Source organism: Hyperolius riggenbachi, chromosome 5 (genome assembly GCF_040937935.1).
Source record: "Hyperolius riggenbachi isolate aHypRig1 chromosome 5, aHypRig1.pri, whole genome shotgun sequence".
In the NCBI taxonomy this organism is placed as follows: domain Eukaryota; kingdom Metazoa; phylum Chordata; class Amphibia; order Anura; family Hyperoliidae; genus Hyperolius; species Hyperolius riggenbachi.
The window spans coordinates 31,659,930-31,682,673 of NC_090650.1; the positions used below are offsets into that span (position 1 = coordinate 31,659,930).

Here is a 22,744-nt window from a genome sequence, read left to right on the forward strand (position 1 = left end):
TAAAGGAGGAGAAAGACAGCCAAGGAGTGAGGTCTGGTATGATGGACAGAATGAATCCATTTGTGGTCCACACTTTAGAGCTCTTTCGCACTGTGTGTTTGTATGATTGCATGCATTTTTTTAATGCATTTCTTGGCGTTTTCCATATGAAAGCCATTACAGTCTTCATATGTGAGTATTCAGACCTTTTGTTCACTATTACTTTTTTAAAGTCCGTCATGCTACATTTGTTTAAGAAAATGTATGCATCTGAATGTAACGGATAGCAGACAGAAATACAGGTACACACAAAAACAGCACACCAATATAAGACAGTACAGGTGTACACTGATACTGGGAGACATAGTACAAGTGTGAAAGGCTCCTGAAAGTAGAAGGAAAGTCTTGGTCTACTAATCAATTTAGCTGTATTCCATTCTCTCATCCACCAACAAATCAGACACTTGCTAACTGATTGTCCATCTGTGGTAGAAAGTGATGGGAAATGAGAAAGAGTTGAAGATTTGAAGCACTGTAGGTGAAGAACCATCAGCCATAATGAGACAGAAGGTCAGGAATACTCAAGGTCAAACATCCAGTCCCGGGGCTCCTCGTCCCCACCACCATGGTCAACCACCTCCTACTCTTCAGTAATGGCATTACTCACTACAGGTGATACATTTCTGATGGAGGAGGAGGTTGGAGGATCTCAAACCAAGAATTTGTGACCAGTCATTGAAGTCAAGTTTTTTCTCAGGATTTAACCCGCTCTTCTCATTACTACATAATTATCTCTTATCTAACACAACATATGATTTAATGCTTCTTCAGATCAACGTTACTTTTCCATCTTTTTCTACCTCACCTCTTCACATCGCTTTCCTATTTCTATTTAAATTAAAACCCTTTCTCCAGGGGTTCCTAAAGCCTTTCAAAGTTTATCCCTTTTTACTTGCAGCCCAGTGAACGATAGCCATTAAGTGTGGTGGACCAACTTCAGGTCTTGTTTCTCTAATGCTTAACTGGGGGGGGGGGGGGGGGGTTGGTAGCTTGGTTGTGGGTTTCAGGTGCTTGGATTCTGTTTGTTGTTATGTTCTAGTTTTTATTGTTGTTTGGTTTGTGTTTTGTGTGATATTGCAAAATGTTTCAGAATTCAGACTGCATCTGTAGTTTTGGGTAATGGAATGGGATATCCCTGCGTTTCTCTGTTTGATTTTGACTAGATTTCTTGGCTACGGTATTTCCAACCGTTTTGACTACTTCAATGCATTTTGTAACTCTTTGACTGGGTTCTTCTGAATTCATTTTCTATATTGTATGTTTGTTTTCTTTTGCAATAAAGCTTCTTTGGTAAACATATATTAACCCCCATCAACAATCCATCCTACTTAAAAAGTCAATTCATCCAGAACTGATTATTTCAGGGGTGTCAAACTGAAATATAAAGTGGGTTGAAATTGAAGACCAAGTCGCGGGCCAAATTTCATGTCTAGTGGCCACCCTCCCTTATAAAATTCCCTGGTGTCTAGTGGCCCTCTTCCCTCCCATATACAGTTCCCTGCTGTCTAGTGACCACCCTCCCTTTCCCATACAGCTCCCTGGCATCTAGTGCTTTAACAAACTCCATCCCCCATACGGCTTCCCATGTGATCTAGGGCTTGACCTCCAAATATAGAATCACTGGTGGTCTAGACTAGAGTGGGCCAAACATAATGCAAAGTGGGGAAAACACTTGGGGGCCAAATTTGATGGCTCTGAGGGCCAGAATTGGTCTGCAGGCCAGAGTTTGACATTTATGGATTATTTAATTTGTTTAGTGTTATCTAGAGACATAATTTAAGTTCTAAGCTCTATACTCCTGCCATGCCCATTACATGGGGCTTCCGTTACCCCATCAGACTCCTCTTGTATTTTATATTGGGGAGCAGATAAATTTCTCGCCTTTATTTGCTCAACAATTGCTTTAATTAAAAGCCTATCTCCTAATATGTTCTGTATCCAGCAATATTATTAATTACATTCAGTGCAGAGTAAATATGCCTTCAAATAGTGTTTCGTATATGTTTTTTTGGAGTGTTTAAAGTGGATCCGAGATGAACTTTTACTCATTGCATAATTGTGTTCATTTCCTATTGTTTAGAGGGCATTCCTCAAGCCAAATACTTTTTGTTTTAATACTCTAATTCCCTATAAACTACACAAGCCACGCCCACAGGTTTGCAGAGAGCCAAGGCACTTTCAGACAGTAGCAAGGGCTCATGGGAGCTCAGTCTGGGCAGGAGGAGGGGGAGGTATTATTAGCCAGAGATTTCAGAGGCAGAGGGGAGGAGGGAGGAGGAGGAGGGGATTAACTTTTTTTTGCTCAAGAAGCAGATAAGCCTGCCTCTGTGTAATGTTTACAAACAACATGTCTGCTGTCATTGTATCACAGGAATAATCAAACATATTCTGTTAAAGCTGTTTGCAGCTAGATTTGCTGCGTAAACTATCTAAACTTTAGGTAACATATATAGACAAGTTACTTGTTATAGTTAGTTTTTCATCTCGGATCCGCTTCAATGTCTTAGAGCAAAAGTTTAATTTTGAGTTGCAACCCACTTTGATGTTGTAGTGAAGGGTGAGTGTGTGATTAGGATATGGAGCAAGGGTGTGTGTTGGGGTGCGGTTAGGATAAGGAGCCAGGGTGTGTGCGTTTGGGAAGGGTCTAAGATAAGGAGTCAGGGAGTGTTCCAAGTTGGAAAGGAAAAATTAGGGTTAGGCATTAACCTATTTTAGGCCTGCGGTTCGTTAGCCAGGCAATCAGTGAATCGGGCTATGGTGCCCGATCACTGATTCCTCTCCCCCGCTGAAAAAGCGACAGCTTCTCTCGGAAGCTGCGCTTTTTCTGGCTGTTGCCTCCCCCATGCGTCTCTCTAAGCGTATGTTACGCTTAGAGTGACGTCATGTAAACAAACTCATGGCCGCCATCTGGTGGCCAAAAAGTAAAACTACAACTAAAAATAAAAAAATAAAATTCAAGACACATTTACATTATAAAACTATTGTTTACATTCCACCCTCCTAAAAATACCCAAATAAAATGTTTAATATAAAAAAAACAAAAAACATTACAATAAAAAAAAAACATGTAAATATTTACCTAAGGGTCTAAACTTTTTAAATATCAATGTAAAGATGAAATATTTCTATTTTTTTTTTATTTAAAACTTGTAAATAGTGATAGATGCAAAACGGAAAAAATGCACCTTTATTTCCAAATAAAAGATTGTCGCCATACATTGTGATACGGACATAATTTTAACGGTGTAATAACCGGGACATATGGGCAAATACAATATGTGATTTTTAATTATGTTGGCCTGTATTATTTTAAAACTATAATGGCTGAAAACTGAGGAATAATGAATTTTTTCCGTTTTTTTCCTATTCTTCCTGTTAAAATGCATTTACAGTAAAGTGGCTCTTAGCAAAATGTACCCCCCAAAGAAAGCCTAATTGGTGGCGGAAAAAACAAGATATAGATCAGTTCATTGTGATAAGTAGTGATAAAGTTATAGGCTAATCAATGGGAGGTGAACATTGCTCAAGTAAAAACTACGGAACGCGAATGGGTTAAGGTGCATACACACGTCTGATTTTATGCTTTTCAAACTGGACGTTTGAACGACTTGTCATTCAAACAAAAAGTTGTTCAGACTCCTTGTACACGACAAAACGTTTGAAATGTTTTATTACAGATAATTTACATGTCGTTTGACTGGTCAATGGACTTGATAAAACAATGGACCAGTGTCAAACTAATAGACTTTCAAACAACAAGTCGTTTGTACACGTCGTTTAAACGACAGTTAGACCACGGATCCGCCAGGAGGATCAGTCAGAACTGCTGCTATCAGTCTAACGATCGTTCGTAAACAAACTTTACCTTTAGAAAGAAGAATGAGATTTCGGAGCCAATCAGTGTGTAGAAATGCTAAATACCCTGCAGAACCGATAGTAGGACGTTGGTTTTTTCACTTCACCAATATTCTATCAGCCTCAACCACTACCAAATACAAGTGTCACTATAAACCAATGCACCCCACCTGTACACTTATTATGGATTCACATTCCTATCATGTGTGACAGTACCGTTTATATTACATTACACCCCTCTGAGCTGTCACTTCACCTGTAGTATCTAATTATAACACTTTCATCTGTCATTGTGCACATAATGTCTAATCAGTCAGTGAATTGCAGAGAGACTGCACAGACAGTGTGACAGAACTCCACGTACAAAAGAGAGACAGAAGACCTCTGTACGCAATGCACATCTGTGTATAATGCAACACACATCTCCAGATACAACAGACATCTCATGTGCAACAGACCTCCATGTAAGATACAACAGGCTTTTGGTGTGTGGCTTGGTGTACAATATTGCATTTGGCAAGGGATAATATTCAGGCATTTTTTTGTTGAAAGAAGTGTGCAATGTAGTTGGCCAAGGACAGCCAGTGGAGCATGTGGGAAGGGCAGCCAGTGACCAGGAGAAGCCACACGTGACGCTTACCTCTTCAGAGCCAGAGCCGAAGATCAGGAGGTCGAACGGTATGGCAGCCACCATGTCAATGAGGAACCAGCCTTTGAAATAGTGGATTGCAATCTTGCCCGGGTGGCTAACCACTTCTTCGTTGGTGTTGACGTAGGTGGTGCGGAAGTTGATGAGGATGTCAATGATAAACATGATGTCCACAATCAGGTCCACCACGCTGAGTGGGTTGCAGGAGTAGCTACAGTTCTCGTTGGTTGCCTCCTCCTGGTCACTCAGAAGGAAGGCAGCTGAGTAGGGGGTGAAGATGGCCGTGTAGATGACCAGCAGAAGGATGAGCCAGTCCCAGACTGCTTTGAAGGGACTGTAGTGGAGAATGGTCCATTTGTGGATACGAGGAGCTTGCAGTTTGTATTCAGGTAGGACGTCAGCTCCGAGTGACAGGACCTGTAGAGACAGAAAAGATCATAAAAAGTTATAAAATATATCAGGTAATGCTGAACTTAAAAAAAAGTCAATGTGTAGGTGACAGCAGGGAATACTTGTATTGTTCCTCACTTAAAGTCATCACTGCTAATCACTGCAAAGGTGTACTAAAGTTATCTACTGACCAAGGAGTACCATTCCAAAGTCTGAAAAAAGGCAAGACACCTCCACCATCATTCTAAATCTCTTATACTCCACTTGTGTCTGGGTGACATAGAGACACTGACCAAGTAAGGTCAAATGACCAGAAGATTTCATAAGTAGAAGCATGAGACCTGAAGCAGTTAGGAAAGCTGCTCCACCTCTAGATTTGGCTGTGCAGCTGGAAGTGGACAGTGCTCAGCGCCCAGACACATCTTCACTAGCAGAGCGACAACATTAGTAGGAATAAGGGTAGTGAAGAAAACAAGTATTAGCAACCATAATAAGGTTTAATAAGGTTCCCTGGAGCTGGGGAAGATTCCAGATCAGGTTCCTTAGAGTTGGAGAACATTACAGATAAGATTCCCTAAGGCCGTGTGCACACTCACAACTCATGTTGCCCATCGGGGACCAGGACCTGATCCCCTTGGGTGACATCACTGGGCTGGGCTGCACACTCATGTCAGCTGTGTAGCTGGTGACCCGCTGTGTTGCTATGCGGGGAAGCGACAGAGAAAGGCTGAACGGCGCGTGCAAACAATGGGATTGGCGTTGCTGGGGGTGAGTAGATCCGCCCAGCTGATTGCTCGTGGGTCACTGGCTGCCATAAACACGCCTGGTTATCGGCTGAAGCGGTCGTTATCGGCCGCCTCAGCCGACTTAAGTCAGGCGCATGTACGGACCTCAAAGCAGCCCTGAACTCAGAACTTCCTCTCTGCTCCAAAAAGATATGCAACAGCATAATGACCTTTAAAGTGTAACTGTCGGGCATAAAATCAAACATCAATTCTTTATTTTTGTCTTGTAAACAAGTAATAAGAATGCTAATCAGGCAATCCAAAAGTTAAAATCTCTATTACTTTTCTTGTTTATAAATGATCATTCCCCAGTTTACCTGACTCTTATTTGGTACGTTGCCGCAAAAAGGAAGTTGCAGGGCATGCTGGGTTGTCCTTTTTTGCTTCTGTACATTAGTTAAGTCTGAGGGGAAATAAAGAAGCAAAAAAAGACAACCCAGCATGCCCTGCAACTTCCTTTGTGTGGCAACGTACCAAATAAGAGTCAGGTAAACTGGGGAATGATCATTTATAAACAAGAAAAGTAATAGAGATTTTAACTTTTGGATTGCCTTGTTAGCATCCATATTACTTGTTTACCAGATAAAAATAAAGAACTGATTTTTGATTTTATGCCCGACAGTTACACTTTAAAGAAAAACATTTCTTTATTACAGCTGACACAAATCCTGCAAAAAATTCTGCAGTGTGTTTACTTCCTGCTTTCATAGAAGCAGATATGGGGTTAACATCCTGTTTTTACAAATTAGCAGCTCTGCCATGGCAGAAAAGATTCCTGATAGCAGAGATATCAAATTACAGGGGTACTTAGTCACAAATGAAGGGGAATTAGATGGGCTAAACTCTCTAAATATATACAGGGTGCATTTCTCTATGCTTCCCTTCCGTCCTGTGCAAGAGTTCAGGTCCACTTCAAAGCTGGAGAACATTACAGATACAAATCTATGACAAAAATAGCAGACAGCAACAAAATCCCTTGAAGCCAGTGTACAATACATGATGGAACAGTTTGGGCTGGATGCGGGTACCTAAAGAATGCGATGCAGCTTCTCTGGGTACTCAGAAGGCTCCGCTCTCCCCTGTATAGTACCAGTGAATTGTACACAATGCCTGTGCCTCGTCCAATCACAGCCCATCTATATATCACACGCTATTTCTCTCCCTTCTCCAGGAAAATGTGGAATGTTTTTTCCCCGCTGTGTCTCCCCCTTTATTTATTGTTTCATTATTTCTCGCTCACAAATTCCTCTCCTGCTTCGTTTCAGGCATCACTGCGCTCCGACGCCTGCGCTAAGCCTGGAAGACGAGCGAGGATGAAGAGAGAGAAATATGATAATGTACAATGTGGGAGGAACGAGATAGCAGCAATCTACAATGCACCTTCCTGTTGTTTCACATTATAAAAACCTTGCAAGCCTCACTCCGGCCATAATTAAACTTGGTTTAAAGGACCACTACCGCAAAAAATTGTAAAATTGAAAATACATGTAAACACATACAAATAAGAAGTACATTTCTTCCAGAGTAAAATGTTACTATGTTGTTATCACTTGCAGTGGTTAGTAGAAATCTGACAGAATTGGCAGGTTTTTGACTTGTCCATCTCCTCATGGGGGATTCTCAGTATTTAATGTATTCTTTACAAAAGCACTCCCTGAAAAGGATCTATACAAAGATACCACCGCCACTTACTTGTTTGCTCACTATTCTGGCAGGTGGACTGAGCAACTGCCATTCACTAAGTGCCTTTGAAAATAAACAAAACTTCAAGGATTCCCTTGAAGAGGAGATAGGCTAGTCTAAAACCTGTCAGTTCTGTCAGATTTCTACTACCTACTATAAGTGCCAGCCACATAGGTGAAAAGAAATGTATACCACATCTTACTTTTGGAAGGAATGTACTTTTTTTTTGTATTAAAGGATACCCGAACTGACATGTGACATGATGAGATAGACATGTGTATGTACAGTGCCCAGCACACAAATAACTAGGCTGTGTTCCTTTTTTTCTTTCTCTGGCTGAAAGAGTTAAATATCAGATATGTAAGTGGCTGACTCAGTCCTGACTCAGACAGGAAGTGACTACAGTATGACCCTCGCTGATAAGAAATATCAACTATAAAACGCTTTCCTAGCAGAAAATGGCTTCTGAGAGCAAAAAAGAGGTAAAAGGGGGAATTTCTTATCAGTAAGGGTCACACTGTAGTCACTTCCTGTCTGAGTCAGGACTGAGTCAGCCACTTACATATCTGATATTTAACTCTTTCAGGCAGAGAAAGAAAAAAAGGAACACAGCCTAGTTATTTGTGTGTTAGGCACTATACATACACATGTCTATCTCATTATGTCACATGTCACTTCAGGTATCCTTTAATGTGTTTTCATGTATTTTAAATTGTACAATTTTCACGATCGTGGTCGTTTAAAGTGGAACTATATGCACTGCGACACTGCACTTCCCGTAGTATAAAAATACGGCACTGCAATGCTACTGTTTCTCTAAATCCTTTCCTTTCCTTTCAATTTCCCAGGGCTGGGGTCACAAGGTTATTGCAACACAGGTACACGAGACCCCAACATCTCTCATCGTAAATGAATAACCCTAATCCCGGTGTGAGCAGGGGAGCTACGTTCAGACCTTTGCATGCAAACATTGTGGACATAAATTGTGTGTACTGTTGTATCATTGTGCTCAAGCACTGAGCTCCTTGCAACTGATGTTTTTAGGCACTTTATTTGGCCTAAGGAAGTAGAAGTAGACCCACAAAACGCGTTGCCTGTGCTTAATAAAATTAATATTTCTATGAGCTTGTTGTTATTTAGGTAAGCCACCTTTATTTTTAGCTCTTTTTTAGCTCACTTTTATCTACTGGGCACCTCTTACCCCCTTTATGCTTTTTACCCTCCTTTGGGAGGAGAGTACGTTGGTACCTAGTGGCTTTGCCATCGATAGGACCTTTGTTGTTATTCCCAAGAGTGCGACCGCATCCAGCTCCAGCCGGACACCCGAGTGGGGTCGGGTTTATAGATCTCCACCTGCTTTCAGCAGTTGGTCGCCCCTTGTGCAACCTTCCTTTGCGAATAACCTCATCCTTTTTGTTTTCCATCACTCTTCTTGTGACATACTTCACCATATGGGCTCCCGTTGTCTCTGTGCTCTTCTTTTTTAGGGTGTTAAGTCACCCTACCTTGCAATTTGTATTAATTGAGCATTAAAAATGCAAAACAAAAAAATAATAATACTAATGCCCCAATTAAGTCTAAGGACCAGCCTGCAATAATCGCGTGCCTACACAACCAAGCACATGCTAAATTGTAGCAGATTGTATGTCTGTGGATCCAGTAGATTGCTCATCAATCAGCAAAAAAATTGACCATTGATTTGATCTTCAGGTTTCTTCAAGCTCTTTTATTCAGGCATCATAATGTGGAGTGAAAGGTACAATGGACTAGTCTATGTGCATGCACATCCAAGCCTCAGGAGAAGCTACTATAGCGAAACGGTTGTCTGGCCGTGCAACAGACGGCACCCACTGCCCACCCCACACCCCCTTCATCTTGCGCACGATAAGTATAATCTTGAATGTCATTTGTTTTTACTTAAGATTAACTTTTTTTTGACAAGAATTGAATGCAAGTGCATCAGCAATAAATCATTGTTAGCAGAGCCGAGCTTTTCACTGTGTCTTCTTGTTGTTGCAATATACTGCTTCAGCTCAGTACGCCGACGGACTGCACATTGCAATCTGAGTCGTCCTCTCCACGTTTGTCTGTTTCAATGTGCCAACCCACTAGTCTTGTTGCTACACTGCACTATATGATGCCTGAATAAAAGAGCCTGAAGAAACTTGTAGACGGTGCTAGGTCTGATGTTTCGCTGGTTCTATTTCTGCCCTGGAGGCAGAGGGGACAATGACCAGAAGCACGTCACCTTTTGCCTGTTGGGTGATGCTTATCCTTTACCTCCTGATTGCTCATCAATGTTGGACCCAACAGCTCAGAGCTCACTCCAACCTGAATAATCACAAATAACGTCTGTTTTAAGAAGGCAAACGTCCATACATGAATCACATCCTCCATCTCTATGACGGCCTGGGGACATCTACCTGGAGCACAGAGCTCTGCAAGGAGCCACATCTACCATCACTATGACTGCCTGGGGCAAGAAGATGCCTCATCATAGACCCATCCATGGTTTACATTTGCCTGAGGCAAATAGTCCTCCAAGGAGCTACATCTACCATCACTATGACTGCCTGGTGCAGGGAGATGCCTCATTATAGATCCATCCATGGTCTACATCTGCCTGAGGCAAAAAGTCCTCAAAGGAGCTACATCTACCATCACTATGACTGCCTGGGGCAGGGAGATGCCTCATCATAAATCCATCCATGGTCTCAACTGCCTGAGGCAAAAAGACCTCCAAGGGGCCACATCTACAATCACTATGACTGCCTGGGGCAGGGAGATGCCTCATCATAGATTCATCCATGCATCCATGGTCTACATCTGCCTGAGGCAAAAAGACCTCCAAGGAGCTACATCTACCATCACTATGACTGCCTGGGGTTGGAAGATGTTTCCTCACAAAGCAAAGATGTCTTATCACACAGCCACGCATGGTCCACACATGATCTCACTGTGACAGCCATGTAGGGAGATGTCACATCTACAGGCCACATCCCATCACTCTACCTGCCCTGGGGCAAGGAGATGTCTCGTTAAGAGCACCATCCATAGGCCACATCCTCCCTCACTCTGACAGACTAGGGGAAGGCAATGTCTCATCACAGAGCCCTCCATAGAACATATCTACCCTCACTGTCATTGTCTGGGGAAGTGAGGTATCTAACTATGGAGTCCTCCATAGGTCTGTCCTCGCTGCTTGTTATCTGCCCTCTCCTCTGTATTAGGCACAATATGCGGGCATAAGACAATGGGCACTATATATAGAGCTGGAGAGTCAGTGTGGACTTTGTACGAGGCACGAGAAGGAATCATTGTACCGCCATGCTTTTATTGCAGCCGTCTGGCAGACAATCCTATCTGGGTGCACACATAGAACTCCTGGCCCGTTTCTGAGGGCCCAGCTACTCCCAAAGGCACCATTGTCCATGGATCAGGAATTGTAACAATGGGATGATATCTGCTCAGACTGCAATATTCTTCCGCAGCTCAGAGATGCATAAGAGGCTGCAAAGAATGTGCTCTGCGGAAATATCCACTCATTTATGTAACCCTTTATAGGGCGATTGTAATAAACCACAGTGGAGTGAGAAGCCCGCAGCGATCAATCCCTCTAATTCTCAGACAGCTGAACAGCGTCAAAGTGAAATCTACTGGTTGCTGCACATCATTACAGACCACAAGCCTTCATTTGCACACTAACAAGTTCTCTTATTTTACAGGGGCTCCACTTAAAGGACCACTATCCCAAAAATCCTAAAATGTAAAGTACATGTAAAAATATACAAATAAAAAGTACATTTCTCCCAGAGTAAAAAATGCTATAAATTACCTTTCTCCTATGTTGCTGTCACTTACAGTGAGTAGTAGAAATCTGACAGAAGCAACAGGTTTTGGACCAGCTCATCTCCTCATGGGGTGCTTCTCAGTGTTTTTTTTATTTTCAAAAGCACTTGGTGAATGGCAGATGCTCCATCCAACTGACAAAAAAGTGTGTAGCGAGCAGCATCCTTTTCAGGGGGTGTCTTTATAAAGAATAAAGGCCATGCTGAGAAACCCCCATGAGGAGATGAGCTGGTACAAATTCTGTGAGTTCTGTCAGATTTCTACTACCTACTGTAAGTGACAGCAACATAGGAGAACAGTAATTTATGACTCATTTTACTCTGGAAGAAATGTACTTCTTATCTGTATGTGTTTACATTTTACACCTTTTTTTAAAATAGTGGTTCTTTAACAATCCAGGAAAAAAAAATCAAAATCTTCCTGCGTCTTCAGAGTTCTACATACAAATTTCTGTCATTTTTTAACCCAATGTTGGAGTTAATTTGGAGAGTTAGAGAGGCTGCTCAGCTAAGAATCACATGATAGAAGGGGGGAGTGCAGCCACAGCAAAGGATAGGCTCAGAGGACCTGCAACCCCAGGGACACCCAGCTACTTACCCCATCTCTACTACAAGAGTCCATCCCATCCTTCAGATTAGGTGGCGTTGTGGCCTCACTGGTTCTAAATGGGGGATCATGACGGCCACACTTGTTCAATTACCCCCTAGCAGATGAGAATGAAGGCTGTGGAAGTCACAAACGGGAGAAGGTGGAAATGGGTGTCAGCGGTGGGGGTCCCATCAATGCTTTGCAGGTAGTTGCCATGATTTGTAGTTATTACTCTGGATAAGCTAGTAAAGAGGTGGCACAAAGCAAGTAGGATCTTCAAGCATCTAATACGAATGCGGATGAAGGTCGTCTTCAAGGAGAAATTGCCCTCGAGGGAGAAATTCAGATAGGTGATTTATGGTGATTATCCAAGAGAAATGTCCATAAAACACCAATTATTTTTTCTGATAGACTTCATTACATTTTGGCTGACATTGTTGAAAGTCGAATGTCTCAAATTTGGAAAGTCAAATTTTGACGGAATCGGCCATCTCTAGGCGAGAACGCTGGTTTAGGTTAATAATAAGGTTGGCGCTAAAAACTGTTTATTTAAGAGGTTCTCGATATGTGGTATATAAATGTCAGGAAACATTTCTAGTTAGATAAGGGCCACTTCTGATAGGCTGGTTTCTTTGGAGGGCTCAGAGATTCTTGGGGTTACCTGTGGAGGGTTCAGGGCGTAAGGGACAGTTCTGGTATATTTCCAGAGGATACTCCTGGTCGGTGTAGGAGGCACTTCTAGTGGGTTTAGGAGGCACTTCTAGTGGGTTTAGGAGGCACTTCTAGTGGGTTTAGGGGGCACTCCTAGTGGGTTTAGGGGGCACTTCTAGTGGGTTTAGGAGGCATTTCTAGTGGGTTTAGGGGACACTTCTAGTGGGTTTAGCGGGCACTTCTAGTGGGTTTAGCGGGCACTTCTAGTGGGTTTAGGAGGCACTTCTAGTGGGTTTAGGGGGCACTTCTAGTGGGTTTAGGGGGCACTTCTAGTGGGTTTAGGGGGCACTTCTAGTGGGTTTAGGAGGCACTTCTAGTGGGTTTAGGAGGCACTTCTGGTGGGTTTAGGAGGCACTTCTGGTGGGTTTAGGGGACACTTCTAGTGGGTTTAGCAGGCACTTCTAGTGGGTTTAGGAGGCACTTCTAGTGGGTTTAGGGGGCACTTCTAGTGGGTTTAGGGGGCACTTCTAGTGGGTTTAGGAGGCACTTCTAGTGGGTTTAGGAGGCACTTCTAGTGGGTTTAGGAGGCACTTCTGGTGGGTTTAGGGGGCACTTCTAGTGGGTTTAGGAGGCACTTCTGGTGGGTTTAGGGGCACTTCTGGTGGGTTTAGGGGGCACTTCTAGTGGGTTTAGGGGCACTTCTGGTGGGTTTAGGGGGCACTTCTAGTGGGTTTAGGGGCACTTCTGGTGGGTTTAGGAGGCACTTCTAGTGGGTTTAGGGGGCACTTCTAGTGGGTTTAGGAGGCACTTCTAGTGGGTTTAGGGGGCACTTCTAGTGGGTTTAGGAGGCACTTCTAGTGGGTTTAGGAGGCACTTCTAGTGGGTTTAGGAGGCACTTCTAGTGGGTTTAGGGGGCACTTCTGGTGGATTGAAGAGATACTTCTAGTAAGTTCAGGGGGCACTTTTGGTGCATTCAGGGGAACTTTTGGTAAGTTAAGGCGATAATTCTAATAGGTTTGGAGGTAACTTATGGAGGATACAGAGGGGACCTCTAGTGAGTTCAGGAGATACTTTTGGTGCTGTGATAATTAGAGAAGCAGGCACAGCAAAGTCACCATTATCCAGAATTCCGGCTACCAGACGTCTTAACTCAACAGCATGTCTGAGGGGATAACGGGGACTTGGTTTTGGGGGTTTTCGGAGGTGTTTGCAGGCATTAAAATATTCACCACGCCTCTAGCAATGTCTTGTAGCCTTCCTGCAGCACCTAGCGGCTTCCAGCATCTGGGCACTGCTCCCGGGATGTCAACTGACTCGACGCGGGGTCAGGTGATGCTGCCATCTGTGCACAGAGGATGACGGAAAACCGCTATGAACAACAGTAAGGCTACAAGACGGTCGCTCAACCGGCAAACACATGTATCTGGCATCAGGAGATCCCCGCTGGTGCCAGATATTTCTGAATGTTCCTGGGGATAAAAGGAGAGGTGAATTTCCCTAAGCATGCTCAATTATATTTACAATTTATAGCCCTTTTAGGCTCCCTGCACACTGCAAATCCGTTTTGTGATTCCAATTTTCAATTACGATTTTCCCTGAATATATTCAACAGAAAAACGGATCAAAAATTGCAGCATGCAGTAAAGATTAAAAATCGGAATCGGAATTAAAAAACGATTAAAAAGCGGAATTGGAATGGCTTGCAGTGTGCAGGGAGCCTTACACTTAGTACGTTGCTTTGCTTACACCGAATGCACCTCAATAATGACTTGGAAAATGTATTTATTTTAGTACTTATATAACCCTGACATATTATGCAGCGCTGTACAGAGTATATTGTCTTGTCACTAACTGTCCCTCAGAGGGGCTCACAATCTAGTCCCTACCATAGTCATATGTCTATGTATGTATCGTGTAGTGTATGTATCATAGTCTAGGGAAAATTTAGGGGGAAGCCAATTAACTTATCTGTATGTTTTTGGGGTGTGGGAGGAAACCGGAGTGCCCGGAGGAAACCCACACAGACACCGGGAGAACATACAAACTCCTTGCAGATGTTGACCTGGCTGGGATTTGAACCGGGGACCCAGCGCTGCAAGGCGAGAGCGATAACCACTACGCCTCCGTGATGGCCTCTTCCTGTGGGGCGACGGAAGTGCTCCATCTGACACAGATTACCACGTTATCACGTGCTGCACCACGAGTCAATGGTAGTGTGCAAATTTAGAATTTTAGGCCGCGTTTATGGTGCACATATGCAGATTTTCAGAAGATGTACTTCCTGTCCAGCAATATACACTTGACTGAAGGATGCAACTTTTTAAAGGCAGGTTTCCTCCAATTTCCCTGTCAACGCAGTCTGCTGCATATACTTAAGTATTTGTAATGGTGCTGCTTGCAAATCACACCGCACCAAGTGCGGGCTCTGATTTGCTGGTCATGATCATGTACTAAAGCAGGAACTGATCACAGCGAATCAGAGCTCTACAAATCTATCGCCTGATAAAACTGATCACATCTCACGTTTCTCTGTGAGATTTCATTCACAAATTCATTCACAAATGGCAGGCATAAGTGGGGAGAGCTCTCTCGCCAAAGTGATCCACCAGGATTACAGTCAGGTTACAGTTCAGCTCTGCCTCCCCCTGATGCCGAAACAAATTGTTACAAACAGCTGGTAAACAAGGCATTTTTTTCACACAGGCTGTGATGAGAGACTTCTGAAAAACATTCTAGTGTTGCTGGCTAAAAGCTCTATAGGTATATGGGGTTTACAGAAAAACAGTTTCCTTGATAGTTATTCTTTAAGGTGGGTGGTCCGAAGACTCCTTGACTCTGTGTGTGAGTACTGTGACCATGACATCAGCCCTGGGACGCATGGAGCTGGTGAGGGAGCATCCTCTTGCCACTGCAGTGCTAAAAAGGGAGGGAAATAGAGACTTAGAGGGTGGGAAATAAAGGGGCACTGTGAGCCGCACATTTCAGCGCCGCTCCCTATTGGCCAATGCCTGAGGCATACCCATCACCCTGCCTGTAAGATCCGCCCCTGCATTCGCCACTCCATCGTCCCTCCGCATAGCGTTGTCAGCTATACCACTGAGATACACTACTTATGCGTCTGTACAGGCCGGCCCAGCGATGTCACCTGAGAGGATCAGGTACAGCTCCCTGACAGACAACAGGTGTAGGCACCTTTATACTTAGCTGCATGCTTGTTTCTGCTGTGATTCAGACACTACTGCAGCCTAATGGATGAGCAGAGCAGCCAGGCAACTACTAAACTGGTATTGTTTAAAAGGACATACTGGTAAGTATGTCAGCCTCCATATCACTCTCACTTCAGGTTCCCTTTAAGTAAGGGCCTGAGCATGTTTCAGTAACTTTTCTACAGACCGACAAGCATTGCTGCATAATGCACAGACGTGTGTAATTGTTCTCAAGCCGTAAAGGCTGCTGTAAGACTATAGCTGGATCAGCCTGCTGTCTATGTGGGTCACAGAACAAAGAGGAGTAGCAGTGCAGTATTACACAGTGTGAGCCATCAGATAAAGCAGTACATCTTTAATCAGGATGGGACCATTTATTGAGTAACTTTAAAAGATTAAAAGATCAAGCTTTCCACCCAGTATATATTGGTCTCTTTCAAACTTCCTGATGTATTGTCTAAAAAGTTAGAAAGCACAGTGTATAGGTATAGCTTATATATTTAAAGAGGAACTGTGACCAAAACAACATCATTTAATTACGTATTTTCCGGGGTATAAGACGACCCCCTAACTTTTCCAGTTAAAATATAGAATTTGGGATAGACTCGCCGTATAGGACTACCCCTCTTCTAATGCACACCAAATAAAAAAAAAAATCATAAAACATCATTGGTCAACTCTCCATCTCCCTAAGCGGATTGGTCAGCTCTACCTGTCTCCAAGCGGATTGGTCAGCTCTCTCTGTATATCAGAGCAGTATGGAAGAATAGATTGCGCTGTGCACATAAAACACGCCTCTTTCACCTGTCTGGCCCGCCCTTGTATCCTATTTACCTCCTTCTCTGCCTCTCAGATCTCGTACATGTGCGCCTGCGCTGCTGCACTACAGTCCTCAGCAGCGAGATCTGAGAGGCGGTAACAGGATAGGGCGGGCCAGACAGGTGGAAGAGGTGTGTTGCGTAAACACAGCATGTCTTGTACGCGCATCAGCATCGCGTATTACCCGGCATCAATGACATGTTTCAGAAGTTTATCAAGGGTTAAAACGTAGTCTATATTTATAAATGACTTAGTCAGTGTTTGCCCATTGTAAAATCTTTCCTCTGCCCGATTTATCATAGGTGGCAACACATTTAGTACTAGCAGGTGATGTCTGCCGAATGTTTGTTTAGTGAGAGTTCCAATGCCAGGAGAAAAGATCTCTGGTTTCCCAGAATGCTCTGGGAGGAGAATTCCATATAATAAACAGCCTAGGCGGTTACATCACTGAGAGGGCGGGGCTATATACCAATATACAGAAATATATAGATATAGGAAGTGTTTCTAATGCTGAAACAGGATATTTAACATAAAAGTGGGTATCCTGAATAATTTACTACATTCTACTATATGCCGTTACAGCTCTTTAAAGCAAACCTGAAGCGAAACAATACTTGTGATCTAATGAATTGTATGTGTAGTACAGCTAAGAAATAGAACATTAGTAGCAAAGAAAAGATTATCATATTTTTATTTTCAGTTATCTAGCTTTTTTATGAAATAGCATCATACTGTCACAGTTGAATTATTAAAGGGAAGGTTCAAGCAAAATAAAAAAAAAAAAGAGTTTCACTTACCTGAGGCTTCTACCAGCCCCATGCAGCCAACCTGTGCCCTCATAGTCACTCACTGCTGCTCCAGTCCCCCGCCGCCAGCTGGTTTTGTTTTTGCCAACCATGGAGGTCGGTGGCCGCATTGAGTACATTTTTACGCATTCCCGCTAGTGCAGGAACATTAACTCATACATTTTTACGCGTTGCACCACTAACGCGTAAAAATGTATGTGTTAATGTTCCTGCACTAGCCGTAAAACTCAGCACACAAGTGATTCCCCCCCCCTTTTCTTCCCACCAACAGAGTTCTCTGTTGGTGGGCTCTGATCCCCGCTGGAATGTTAATTTATTTTTCTACAAATATTTATTTCTTTTATTTTTAAATACATTTTGCTTTTTTTTTTTAACTGCATTCCCTCCCTCCGCCCGCCAGCCAATCACTGTGATTGGCTGTCATAGGCATCAGCCTATGACAGCCGATCACACCTAAGCCTGCCAGAGGGACAGTACAGTGCTGCCTTAGATTGCAGCGCTGTACGGAGTAAATAGACAGCGAACAGTCTCCTAGTGACGATCGCTGCTGGGAGACTGATGGCGGAGCTCCGTCACTCCAGCGGAGATGCGTGCACATCGGCCCGTACAATCTGCAAAACACGCTTCCAGGACTGCACGCCGAGCGCGTTAGGCGGTTCTGGGGCTGCAGCCACGTCCACGCCAATTGGCGTGGAGCAGTCGCTAAATGGTTAAAGGGGTTCTGTGGAGGGTATTAAAAAACAACGACACTTACCTGGGGCTTCTATCGGCCCCCTGCTGCTGTCATGTCCCATCCCGCCCTCCTACGATCCTCCGTTCCCCGCCGCCGGTCCCGGTCTAATTATTCATCTAACTAGACGAATACTGCATGCTCCCGCTCGCGTCTCTGTTAGCCTACTGCACAGGTGCAGTATGAGGGTTTCTCGTGCTGCGCTTGCGCAGTAAGCTCCCAGAGACATGAGCGGGAGCGCGCAGCATTCGTCTAGTTAGATTAATAATTAGACCAGGACCGGCGGCGGGGAACGGAGGATTTTAGGAGGACGGCGCGGGACATGACAGCTGCAGGGGGCCAATAGAAGCCCCAGGTATGTGTCAGTTTTTTGTTTTTCATACCCTCCACAGAACCCCTTTAAGCTGTGCTTTGTAACTTTATTAGTCTATATATCAGGTAACAGAGTTTGGAAAAGATCTATATTATTTCAGGTCGGAAGCTTACTCTTTCAGTTCTGTTAAAGTTAGTCAATAGATGGAATCACCTTGATTCCAAAGAGCTAGAACAAAGCAGACAAACACGAGAAGGGCTGAAAGCTGCAATCTATATCCGTCCTCTGATAAAAGGCTTCCCCCAGACACCCCCGGATCAATACCTACAGAACAAAGTCCGGCTAATCCTCCCTCCTCACAACACAACAGAAGCTCCGGAGGGAGACAATCGGCAACCATCTCCGCTGAAGGAGGATCAATCCTGGAGGACCAGAGCTGAGAATTACTTCCCCAATCAATACTGAACAAAGCTGGGAAGACGTGATCAGATCAGCATCGCAGCTGAACAGCAGCCAGGGAGCTCTGCAGCTGCTCTTCAATGTGTAAGGCTCCCTGCACACTGCATGTGATTCCGATTCCGTTTTTTAATCGTCACTTTAAGACACGCCCCTGCCACACCTCTTACCACGCCCAGTCACACCTATAGTCACACATAGTTCAAAGAATTCATAAGCAAAAGATGTACAGTGTTCTCCCCAGGCTCTTTTAGCCAGGTGCTCCCCCCGGCTAGTTTTGGTGAGCGCCCGGCTGTCATTGGATCACCTCCTCCTATGCTGTAAGCTGAGTTGCGCACAGAAGCACCGGCCCTGCATTCTCTCATCTTGCCCCACCCGGCTACTATTTCATGCCACCCGGCTGGAAAAAAATTCTGGTGAGAACACTGATGTAGTTTTATCATTCAAGCCACACCAGTCATATCTATCATCATTAGTTATATTTTTTTTTTATAATATTTAAAGAGAGCCTAAAATTACTTAAAAGTCAAAATTCCTACCTACCTGGGGCTTCCTCAAGCCCACTTCAGCCTGATCAATCTCTCCGCGCCGTTCTCTGCCTCCTGAAATCTCCATTATGGCTCCCGGTAATTTCGGGAGTCAGAGCTTACTGCGCATGCGCGGCCTTTGCTTGCCGAACACTCCCAGTCGCAGGAGAGTGCTGTGGGAGAGCGCGCATGGCCGCACTGCGCCAACTGGCCGAAGTTACCAGAAGGCAGAGGATGGCGCCAATGGAGCGATCAGACCCCAGGTATGTATGCATTTTTACCATGTCATCTCAGGTTCTCTTTAAATGTAGGAAATATATTCATTTAAAGGATCATAAAAAGTTTAGAGTCAATTTAAAACATTTTTCAGTAGATTTTTTTTTATTTACATAGGTTTGTACATCAGTATTGAAAGAGGGACCATTGAGGAAAAAAACAGGATGGGGATTTGGTTTCCCAAAGAGGGATTGTCCCTCCAAAAAAATGGACACTTGGCAGCTATGCATGTTGAAAGGGTCAATGCTTTTCTATGTGCCTGTTCACTATAATGACCATTTTAAGACAGCAGGGAGAGGTGGCAGCGCTTCCCAAAGCAGGCTGCATGTGAATGGCTACCAGCATAGGAGTGCAGAGCCTAATTATAGGCAGGGTACACATCTTTCATTCAAAACAGATGCACCAAACTAACATAAATGGAGGATGTTATCTTCTAAAACAGTTTGCATGCAGAGTGTTCCGTAGTGGACCCTTCCCCCACAATGAGGCCATCTGTAACGATCGTGGAATTCTCTCTGTGATCACTGACACTGCGGAAATCCTACACAAGCGTATAATTTGAGGAAACCCAGCAGAAGGTGCAATGCACCTGTAGAGGGAAATTCCTGTCGGCAGGTGGAGCTGTGGAGTGCAGAGGAACAGCTCCTCTGCCCTGCCACACACGCCAGACAGGAATTGTACGAAGGGAAGAAACGCAATCGCAAGAGAGGCGATTGAGAATGAGCACAGAGACAGATTGTATATGTGTGCATATGTGTGCACCAAACTAGTCGCCAACCCGCGACGGTGCACACACCACAGCAGATATGAAGTAGGAACGCGATCGCGAGAGGTGCGATCGCCAGACGTGACACAAGACTACAGCAAGGCAGAGCACGAGAGTAGCAAAGGCACAGCAAATCATACAATGAGGAGATAAGGAAAATAACAAATGCTAGCTAAACGCGAACACCGCACTCATTCGCAACAGTGCACAAACTTGTGCGCGGTCTTCACGTGATAAGCACAATAGAGACAAGCACGCCTAACTAACCACCAACAGACAAACATGAAACAGAGGACACGAGCGCTTGCTTAACGGTTACCTCACCGAGCCTCCAGCAAGCGTTCATAGCAGACAAGACAGACACACGAAAACAGAAACAAGTGAGAGACAGGATCCACAGCACTAGCGAAAAGAGGCCAGTGCGATCCAGGGAGACAGAGAGATAGAGATCAGACGGATCCACAGCACTAGCGCTAGGCGAGTGCGATCCAGGCAAGACAGATAGAGGAGATAGCCGGTAGCAACCGCTGCTCCAGCTACACTCCAAGAACAAAGATCAGAACGACCTCCTGTCGACCACCGCAGGGACAGGACAATCGCAACAGACAAACAAAACAGATATACAATCCTAACTGCACTAGGGAAACCTGCCTAGTGCAGTCCCAGGAATAACTCTAAGCTAATATTCAATGAGCAAGGCTGACACTCTCCGGAGTGTTTCACAGGAAGAATCCTTATGACCAGCAACTTACTGTGGGAAACATAGCTCTTTATAGAGCAAGCCCACAGGGGATGTGGCTAGGCAATCTGCATGACAAACATATGCAAATTCCTCAGCAGCAAGCTGCACAACTGACAAAAGGTCTCTCTTCCAGAGACCTGCAGAATGCAGACCTGAACAGTGGTCAAAAGGCTGCCTGCCTGCGCAGGCAGCCACGCGGATCCTCACACCATCCTTTTGGAAGGGACCCTAACCTCTAACTAATTAACAAACGGGCATAGTGTGAACCTGGGAGCAAATGGCCCTACACATTAAAGTGCATCTGTTTGGAATACATGGTTTGTATGTTGCCTCTAGGGGGCTCTGCACAGCTCTGTTGGTAGTCATTCAGATGTGGTCTGGTCTTAGGATGCCCTGACATTTCTCCCCTAATGTCCATTTTAACATGTCTGGTTTTGTCTGCTGCATGATGATCTAAGCAAGGCAACCTGTACTCCTTTGGTGGGAGGAGTCACATCCAGAGCAGGTGAGAAGGAAGGAGCCTCGTGTAACCTCTGTGTCTCCAGGTAGTGTTCAGGCTGAGGTCCCTGGCAGGATGTCGGGCTCTGGTGGTGATATATCCAGGCACGGCGATAGGGGAGCGATCGCTGTGTTGCACAGTACAGGCTGTCTGCAATGTTTATCTTCTGCCAGCGACTAATGAAGCGTTAATTATAAAACACATATGTGCCTCTCTGTGCTGCCAGCTCAGTGTTTACCGGGAAACATTCCCAGACCAAGACTGAGGCTCACAGCGCTCGCCAGAGCCGGGAAAACACGAGAGCCAAATCCAACAACAGGAACTCCTCCCGTCACTACAAGCGCAGATCTTAGTGTGTGGAGGGTTTCCACAGACATAACTATTCTCATATATACAATATTATTATTTAGTATTTATATAGCGCCGCCATCTTCCGCAGCGCTGTACAGAGTATATTGTCTTGTCGGTAACTGTTCCTCAGGGGGTTCACAATCTAATCCCTACCATAGTCATATGTCTATGTTTTAGGGGTAAGCCAATTCACTTAGCTGTATGTTTTTTGGGATGTGGGAGGAAACCGGAGTGCCCAGAGGAAACCCACGCAGACACGGGGAGAACATACAAACTCTGTGCAGATAGTGTCCAGGCTGGGATTCCAACCGGGGACTCAGTGCTGCAAGGCGAGAGCGCTATCCACTACGCCACCATGCTGCCCATATGCCATAAACAAGAGGTGGTAGAAGAAGAAGGGGTGTGGATTAGGAAGGTAAAGAACACTACAGCACTTTGGGGGTTAATTCTTTAAGGCAATCTGTAGTGTGAAATAAACAAAACAAGCATGGTTACTTAGTGAACTCTTTGCAGGCTGCATAGCAGAGCTGGCTGGGCAGTGCGGCAAGTGGAAAATACATCTATATTTATATTGTTTTATGTGTGGCGTTCACAGCTGTTGCCATATGTGGGCGTATCACACACAGACATCTATTGTCACCACGTCACCTGTGTCCTGCAGCTGTCATCAGAGGTGCTGTAACCATGAGTATCAACGCAGATCGCAGAGGCTTCTGGGATATGTCATAGTTAGGAATCATCATTGGAGGGGGTTAGATGTGGCC

General features: G+C 44.4%; 1 protein-coding gene across 4 annotated transcripts in view; it reads right to left on the minus strand.

The window, feature by feature from the left end:
- KCNH2 (potassium voltage-gated channel subfamily H member 2) overlaps nucleotides 1-22,744 on the minus strand; it is a 380,786-nt gene that overhangs the window by 37,350 nt on the left and 320,692 nt on the right. For all 4 annotated transcript variants that reach the window (XM_068235401.1, XM_068235399.1, XM_068235398.1 and 1 more), the window contains one exon: nucleotides 4,535-4,960. In XM_068235401.1, coding sequence (XP_068091502.1) covers nucleotides 4,535-4,960 — 426 coding nt within the window. The remainder of the gene's footprint in view (nucleotides 1-4,534; nucleotides 4,961-22,744) is intronic.